Raw genomic sequence first — 8,879 nt, 5'->3', positions numbered from 1 at the left:
TATTTGAACCAATCTAATTAATTATATTGATTGGATTTGAAAAATCTTGATTCAATTCCATTTAATTAGACTTCAAAATTTAATCCAATTCAATTACTAATTAGATTGGATCGGTTAATTACATACTTAATTTTTAATATTCACTTAAAAATATAAAGAAAAATACTTAAAAATTAAATATCACTTTTTACTTAAGTTTAATACTCCATAAAAATAATATTGTTACAAGTATAATGCAACTAAAAGTTTGAAATAACTAAAACAATAACATTACCATCGTGAAATAAATTTATAGAACAACTAAATGTTACAAATTCAACACAAAAAAAAAATAATAAAAATATATATTTTTTATTATACATAAATAAATATAAATATTTTTTTTAATACTGTAATTGGATTGAATCGACTTTTAATTAGATTTTAAAAATAGCATTCAATAACTAATCCAATTTTATTAGAATATAATTTTTATATCCAATCCGATACAATTATAATTAAACTGAATTGAATTAGTTCGATTCAATAAATTAGATCTATGGGATGAGAAAATTAATGAAATGTTCACAAAATTTGAAAAGGGATTAAAGATCCATTTGGTGTGTATAGTGATATCTATGTTACAGTTACTAAGGATTTTTTATTCAACAATTTGCATTATTAAAGGGTATAATATAATTTATAATATCCTTAAGACAAGAGATGATGGCATTATATTAGCTTATTGAAAGTTGCACATGTCAGTCACTATGTCACAAAATCAATTAATAGTGAGAGGTGATTTTATTTAGTTATTTATTTATTTTGGGAAAAAGAGAAAGATATAATTTAAATCACAACTCTATTATTTACTTTAAAAATAATTAATATCATCCCTACAATATAATAATGATAAAGCAACATTTTTCTTTTTGATGAATCATTGAATTTTTTTGCACAAACTTTCTTTACAATCTAAGCACTCGTTTGAAAGGATGTAAAAATGTTTATACATAACAATATTTACAAGTATTCAAACCACCTCCTATCTTCATGATCGATTTTCTTTGGCAAGACACAAGTAATTCTTGTTTTGATTTGCCATTTCAATTCCTGTAAGTGCATATGTCTCGGATTCTCCAGCCAGATTTTATCATTCCTTTGAAGCCAGATGAAATACACCAGTCCGACAATGATTGCAGAAAAAACCAGCTTCCTAAACCTACTCCTCTTTGATCTGCTAATACACCTGATTAAAGTTGTTAGGTCAGTTGGTTGAGCCTTCCATCCCACCCAATCCTTCATCTGTTGTAAGAAGTTCCCTGTTGTGCTGCACTAAAAAAGCAGATGGGCAACACTTTCGTTTTGATTGCTGCAGAAACAACAGGCTTCATCTGCTGCTATTTTCATTTTCTTTAATCTGTCCTTTGTCTTGAGTCTGTCCAGCACAACCATCCAAATAATAAAACTATGCTTGGGATGATTGAGCTTAGCCCAAACATGCTTACACCAGTAAACTCTTTCTAGAGGCTGCTGCAACTTTTTGTAGCCAATCGTGTAGTCAACAGCCACAATCTGCCTGGAATCCCAATTCTTTAACATTTCATCTTTTATTTCCACAAGCTTCCTCCAATATCAGCTGCTATGAATGGAAGCCTTGTGGCTCCAACAATCTCCACTATGGATCCATTTGACTCATAAGTTGTCTTTCTTTGTAGCTAGTGTCCATATATTCTTTATCAATACTGCTTTATTCCAAATGCTGATGTTTAGAAATCCAATTCTACCTTCAGCTTTAGAATGACAGACTTTCTCCCATGCTACTGATCCTGCTCCTGTCATGTTGTTGCAATCTTTCCAGAGAAAGCTTCTACATATTCTTTCAATCTTAGCAATCACTTTCTTTGGAAATACTAGAATCTGGCTCCAATACGTGTGAATAGTGAGCAACACTGAATTAATAAGCACTGCACTCCCTGCAAATGAAATGTTTCTGATGCTCCAAGTTTTAATGCGAGCTGTCATCTTGTTAACAAGAGTGTTACGCTCATTCTGTGAGATTCTCTTTGAGCATATTGGTACTCCTAGGTATTTAAAAGGTATAGAGCTTCTAGTTAAACCAGAGAGCTGTACAGCCTTTTAAATCTCATATTCAGACATCCCTGCACAATAGATAGCATATTTGCTATTATTAGGTTAAAGCCCTGAAATTCTAGAAAATAGCTTCAAGCCTTGAAGCATCAATCTGATACTTTGCAAGTCTCCTTTACAGAAAAGAAGAACATCATCTGCAAAACATAGATGATTGAGCTTTAAATCCTTACACCTTTCATGAAAACCAAACTCTGTTTTATTTCCCACTTTCTTCATAATCCTACTCAGATATTCCATGCCAAGAACAAAGAGTAGGGGAGACATGGGATCACCCTGTCTCACTCCCCTTTTAGCACCAAAAAGTCCATGCAGGACACCATTAAAATACAGTGAGAACCTCGTTGTAGAGACACATTGCATGATTAAATTGATGACCTTAGAAGGAAACTTAAAGGTTATAAGCATTTCCTCTAAGAAATCCCAATCTAAGGTGTCATATGCTTTTTGAAGATCCAATTTAATCATGCAATTAGACTTTACAGATTTCCTTCCATAGTGTCTGATAAGATCCTAATAGATCATAATATTGTGAGCTATAAATCTTCCTTTAACAAAACCTCCTTGAATCTGGGCAATCAAATCAGGTAAGATGATCTTCAACCTATTACAAAGAAGCTTGGTAATGACATTATAGAGGACATTACACCAAGCAATAGGTCTAAAATCACTTACAATATTCGTGCATTTGGTCTTTGGAATCAAAGTAAGCACATTAGAATTTAGCTCCTTGAGTATATGACTAGTTTGCAGGGTTTCTTTGACAGATAGATACACATCTTCCATCATCTCCCAATTTTCCTGTAGGAATGAGCTACTGTATCCATCGGGTCCAGGAGCTTTGTTCCCAGGGATACTGAACACTACTTGTTTGACTTCTTCCCTTGTGCAATCTCAATTGAGGATGTCTTCATGAAGTTTAGTAACCACAGCCCCTTGTTCCATCACAATTTTATTTACTGGTATTCTTCCTTGCATTTTTGTTCCAAGCAGCCCTTGATAAAATCTCAAAAATGCCTCAGTAATAGCAGCAGGATTCTCCACTCGGTTTCCTTCCCCATCATCTATTGATAAAATCTTGTATTGTCTCTTTTTTACCCTTAGACGACTATAAAACAAGGTTGAGTTTTGATCCCCCTCCTTTATCCATGAGATCTTCACTTTCTGGTGCATAAACAAATTGTATGCTTTATAAATTACAGCATAATGCTCTCTTGCCTCCTTTTCTTCTTGCTGAAGCAGACTATTTAGGGGATCTTGCTGCAACTTCTCTTGTCTGAATTTGAGAGCTTCTCGAGCCTTAATATCTGAGGCTTGTATCTCGGAGAAGCCATTTTTAGTCAGCTCTTTGAGAACTTTTTTCAATTGTTTCTGCTTAGTAACAATCTGATACATCTTAGAGCCTTTAATTTCTTGCTACCAAACCTGCTTCACTTCTTGTTTGTACTTCGGATGCATAGCCCACATTGTGAAATATTTAAAAGGTTTCTTCCTGTTAGGAGCATCAGGATAAACCTTAATTATTGTTGGTGTATGATCAAAGAGATCCTCATTCAAGAATAGAGCCTCGGCCTGCTGAAACAAATCTACCCACTTCTGATTCGCAATGACTCTGTCCAACTTTGCAAAGATTCTATCATGACCCTGTTACTTATTACTCTAAGTGTATAACCTGCCACTATACTGCATATCCTCTAAATTACATGTGTGAACACAATCTAGAAAATCATTGGAGACTTGATTCCTTACTTTGTCCCCAATTCTCTCATCAATCTGCAAAGTAGAATTGAAGTCACCAAGTACTACCCACAGCTCCTTTGTATTTAATTCTTTTAATTCCAGCCACAAATCTTTCCTTCCCAATTCATCGTTGAAGTCATAGACAAAAATTAACTGAAATTGCAAGTTGTTTCCAACAATGCAAATTCCTAAGTGTATTATTTGACTCGAGCATCTCTGAATACTTACTTGAAATTGTAATGGATTCCACGCAGCAATTATCCTTCCTCCTTTATGCCACGCTATATTTGTTGTAAAGCACCATCCTTGAAACATTTATTGGTATAAGGCTCCCAATTTGGAAGCCTTAACCCTTGTCTCGAGAAGACCAACCAAACCAACATTATGATGAGCAATAAATTGCCTTACTTCTCTTTGTTTTTGTTGGGTGTTGATCACTCGGACATTCCAACTCAAGATCCTATCCATTGGGAGTAGGAGGTCCTCCCCCCCCCCCTCCTGTGTTACTCTGTTTTCCTGGCACAACAGCTTGTTCTTCCTCATTCAGATCTTGTTCAGACAAAAGCTAATATTTATTTGCCACTTCTGTATTGCTAACTTGAGCTTTCTCCTTTATTTTGCTCCCATTCACAACTGGCTGAAACTCTCCCTCTTTAGTTACAGGCTATTTCGAATTGTCATTAGGTTTCCTATTATCTTTCTTAACAATCCATTCAGGTTGTTTTCCTTCTTTTTTCCTACATTCAGAAGTTTCATGTCCCATGCCTTTACAATACTTGCAAACAATTGGTTTCCACTCATAGTCGATGGAGACAGAGACAATATATTCAACCCTAATTATTTCGAGTTAGAGAGTAAAGAAAATACCACTTTATGGATTACTCTAAAAAGCTTGATGTTGCCTAATTATACAAATGGCGTCAACACCACCAATAACGACAAGATCGGTAGTAGTGGTGATGTTTTATGGGTTCCAAGTAAGATGTGGTTTGAGTATCGAATTCTACTTAAGTATAAAGGTGATCATACTATCACGGCTATTTGCAACAATGTTAAGATACAATATGTGAACGAAACGACGTCGTTGGATAATAATAAGCTGGATTTGAGCTCATGTAACGTTGGTGGAGATACAAAACTTGCATGGAATGTAACACTACTTTGTAGTATTGTTTTTATGGTTGTATTTTTGTGTTTAGCATTTTTGTTAATTCTTTAGCACCGAATTCATCCTCAAATTCTATGAGGTCAGGGAAACCTCAAAATAAGAACTCTTGGATAACTCAGCTTACCTCTTTCTCTAGTAACATCATCAACCATCAATGATTCTCCAACTTGACCAATTATCTTGTATAAAGATTTTTTTCCCCAATACTTCAATTCCAGATCTCTTAGATGAACCCACACTGGCACCCTACGAATATCTTCTTTTTTGAAGTTGGTATTGGGGTCCCAAGGTTTCATAATAACAGGTCTTTTATTGAAGAAAGTATATCTCCCATTCAGCACTTCATTTCTTTCCTCAATACTATGAAATCTAATGAAGAAAATTTCATAGGATAACACACCTACTTTATCAATCTTGTCCTTCTAAATTCGTCGAGCAAATCCATCAAGAACGGATAAAGGAGGATTAGCTCCTAGTACATAGCATACTAAGGATGATTTCCAGAATGAAACCTCATCCTCAATATCTTCATGTGTAATTTTGACCTTGGTTTTACTCTTTGATCCATCAAAGGAGGGGGCCTAGATTCTTTATGATACTCCCTGTTCGTAGGACTGGGATGTTTGTCGAATTTCCTGCTGCAACTTCCTTCAAACACCTTTGATTTGCCTTAATGAAAGTCGAAAAGTCATCTCGAATCTCCTCCTGGCGCAGTATCTCAAACAGTGAGGATCTCAGAGATAATGGAGCTTTGAAGACGTCCTGCAATTGAGGATCAATAACAGGGCTCTTACTTTCCAATTCCGCCTCCACATTTGAGAATTCAAGAGGTTCGCTCAATTATTCTTCCAGTACATTTAGAGATCCCTTCGATGCTAAAATCGAACCTTGTTTCTTCTTCCTTGCAGGTGCTTTCGGTCTCCCCTGCCCTCTTCCTCGAGTTTTTGCCATGGCTTCAGCTCGCAGAGCTGCGAGAGAGAGAGAGAGAGAGAGAGAGAGAGAGAGAGAGAGAGAGAGAGAGAGAGAGAGAGAGAGAGAGAGAGAGAGAGAGAGAGAGAGAGAGAGAGAGAGAGAGAGAGAGAGAGAGAGATAAATGTATATATTGCAATCAATGATAAAGCAACATTATTATATCAATACTTTATTCTCCAAAAAAATACATTATTATATAAAATATAAGACCTATTAGAGTACTCTCACATTACTAATAGGTAGAATTAAATTACCATATATAAGATGAATAAGTTATTCTTCCTAAAAATTGGTTTTGAACTTTTGAGATAGAACTACTCCATTCACCTTAGCTACTTTCATTTCAAATTCTAACAAAGATCAGTTCTGATTTGATTTGGATCTTAGGAAAAACAAATTTTTTAGGCTATTTTTGTAAGAATAAATAATATTTTTAAAAATTATTAAAAAAAAAAAATTATTTAGACCTCTGAGATGAGTGGACCTGAAGCGCGGGCCTAACCCGCCTTAGTTTAGGGTCGGCCTTGTATAAATAATATTACATAATAATTAGTGGAAGTGATATATGTGTATGCAAATTTTTTTTTATAGTAAACTAAAATATCAATCGTTGATACTATAAATTATTAAATTTTTTAAAAAAGTTTACAAACTTTGATATTGTAACTGTAAGAACATAAAAAAAAAATATAGTTATTTAGGCAGAAGAAAAATATTGTCTAAAGATAAACTTATTGTTAATGTTATAATTATTTGATAATATTCTGAACTTATCTTAACTTTAATATTGTAATCACATTATTTGATTGCATGATAATTCCTCTCATTTCATTAAAAAAAAAATGGAAAAAATTTTGTTGAGAATGTTATAAGAATATAGTTTCAAAAATAATTAATATCAACACTCTACCATGCCAAAGGATTAAAGAAACGACAAAATGATTAAGAAACGACCAAGATATGAATAAACGACAACTTAAAAAGTTATCCAGATTCTAAAAAATTATCATTAAAAAAATGGTAAATATTATTTTGGATCTTATATTTTACGAAAGTTACTAATTGGGCTTTCTGTTTTGTTAAATGACAAAATGGATCCTGTATTTTTCGAAATTGTACAAATAAGACCCTAAATTGATTTTTTGTCAAAATAAAACTTAATAATAATTCGATTTAGAGATGTTATGATAAAACTGGTTACATTTTCTATATCTATTAGTATTAAAATTATCTTAAAGTTAGTTATATTAAAAAATAAAATTGTTGAAAATTGAGCTCAAAGTATATTTGTACAATTTTAGAAAATGTAGAATCTATTTTATCACTTAATAAAATAAATAATCTAATCGGTAATTTTTACAAAATAGAAAGTCGAAAATAATATTTACTAATATGATTGAAATAAATTACTAATATATTATATGTACAAATTCATGGAATCCAATTCATTATTATGAGAAAAAAATGGGTAGTTGGGCTGCTGAAAATGACAAGAGCCAAATTAATGAAACCAATAATTGATTTACTGTAAACAAATAAATGTGTAAATTGTGTACAAAATTTGTTCCTTTGAATATTAAAAACAAGAAAATAAAAAAATTTGCCACGTAAATTATTACTTACCTACATAAATTAGCAGCCATCAATAGTCAAAGTACAATATACCAAAACATAATAAATGTGCTCAATTTCATTTTATTTTATTTATTTTTGAAGAAAAATGTGTTCTATCCACATTTTTATCCTATATTTGGTAGAGAAGAAAAATAAAAGGAAAGAAAAGAATGGAGAGAAAAGTCAAGAGAAGAAATGAATTTGATTTGTTTGGTAAGAAAAAAAAAACAATATATATATATATCATACTAGGTATTAGTAACATGCTCATGTTTGCTTAGAATTGCATTAGAGTCAGAGTCGGGCTTAAGCTTAGGCGGGCTAGACTTGTACTTAGCGCCCGGGTAGGTTTAGGGGCCCAAAAAAAGTATTTTCCATATCAAATTATACATATTTTTTTTAGTAATTTTCTAAAATACCACATAGTTTTTAAATAAAGACCTAATAATTTTTCAGGCCTACCCAATCTCAAGGCTTAGAGTTGTTATTACTTAATTATTAATTTAAATAATAATAATAATAAAATTAAATCTAATACAATTCAATTATATTTTTTGAATATATAAAATTTAATCTAGTTTTAAATTTATTTATAAAAAAATAATATCTAACTAATTTTATTAAAGAATAAAATAAGCAAATAAGTCTAGATAATTTAAATAAGATAATTAATAAAGGGATTATTTCACAAATACATAAAAACAATAAAAAAAAAATTATAAAAATACTGTTGTACGGAATTTTAAATATTTTTACGATTTTATTTACAGAAAATACGATCTTTTTATGTTGTATTCTTATTAATTTGCTGTTAATTTTTTATTATTTATATGTTATTTTTTGTTGTTTAGATGTTATTTTCTTGTTACTTTTATGTAGTTTTTTTATTATTTTCGTATTATTTCTATAAAAACCTGTAAAAATGTAAAAAAAAAAAAAAAAAAAAAAAAAAAAAAAAATCTTTAAACGTAAAAATGTAATTTTTTTTTTTTATAAAAAATGATATTTTATGTAATTATGTCATTAATAAATTTATTATAAAATATGATTAATTAATTGAATTAACGTCTAATTTAAATTTAAATTAAAATTTATATAAAAAAATAATTATTTAATTTTGTTGATACTTTTAAATTAAATTTAAAATCTTCAAAAAAAAATATAATCAATTAATTAATTTAACTGTATTTTAAACGTTAACTTTAACGGAAAAAAAATTATTAAACCAATAATTTTCGTTAAATTTCTACATTTA

General features: G+C 31.0%; 1 protein-coding gene across 1 annotated transcript; it reads right to left on the bottom strand.

Annotated features, from left to right (window-relative positions):
- Positions 1-1,674: 1,674 nt before the first annotated feature.
- LOC133038050 (uncharacterized) lies at positions 1,675-2,916 on the bottom strand. Its single transcript, XM_061116034.1, has 3 exons — positions 2,691-2,916; positions 2,232-2,573; positions 1,675-2,063 (listed from the first exon to the last, which is right to left on the bottom strand). The coding sequence occupies exons 1-3, from the start codon at positions 2,914-2,916 to the stop codon at positions 1,675-1,677; spliced, it is 957 nt and encodes a 318-aa protein (XP_060972017.1).
- Positions 2,917-8,879: the final 5,963 nt, after the last annotated feature.

Source organism: Cannabis sativa, chromosome 5, assembly GCF_029168945.1.
Source record: "Cannabis sativa cultivar Pink pepper isolate KNU-18-1 chromosome 5, ASM2916894v1, whole genome shotgun sequence".
Classification (NCBI taxonomy): Eukaryota; Viridiplantae; Streptophyta; class Magnoliopsida; order Rosales; family Cannabaceae; genus Cannabis; species Cannabis sativa.
The sequence above is the reverse complement of the archived record's forward strand: the minus strand, read 5'-3'. Positions and strand labels throughout refer to the sequence as shown.

What these genes read in the sequence shown, in the direction of transcription:
- LOC133038050 (XM_061116034.1), bottom strand. Translation starts at nt 2,916, where the DNA reads ATGGAAGATGTGTATCTATCTGTCAAAGAAACCCTGCAAACTAGTCAT. An exon ending in GATTGCCCAGATTCAAGGAG is followed by an intron (nt 2,574 to 2,690) that starts GTTTTGTTAAAG and finishes ATCTTCAAAAAG; the next exon opens with CATATGACACCTTAGATTGG. An exon ending in CTGTAAAGGAGACTTGCAAA is followed by an intron (nt 2,064 to 2,231) that starts GTATCAGATTGA and finishes TTAAATACCTAG; the next exon opens with GAGTACCAATATGCTCAAAG.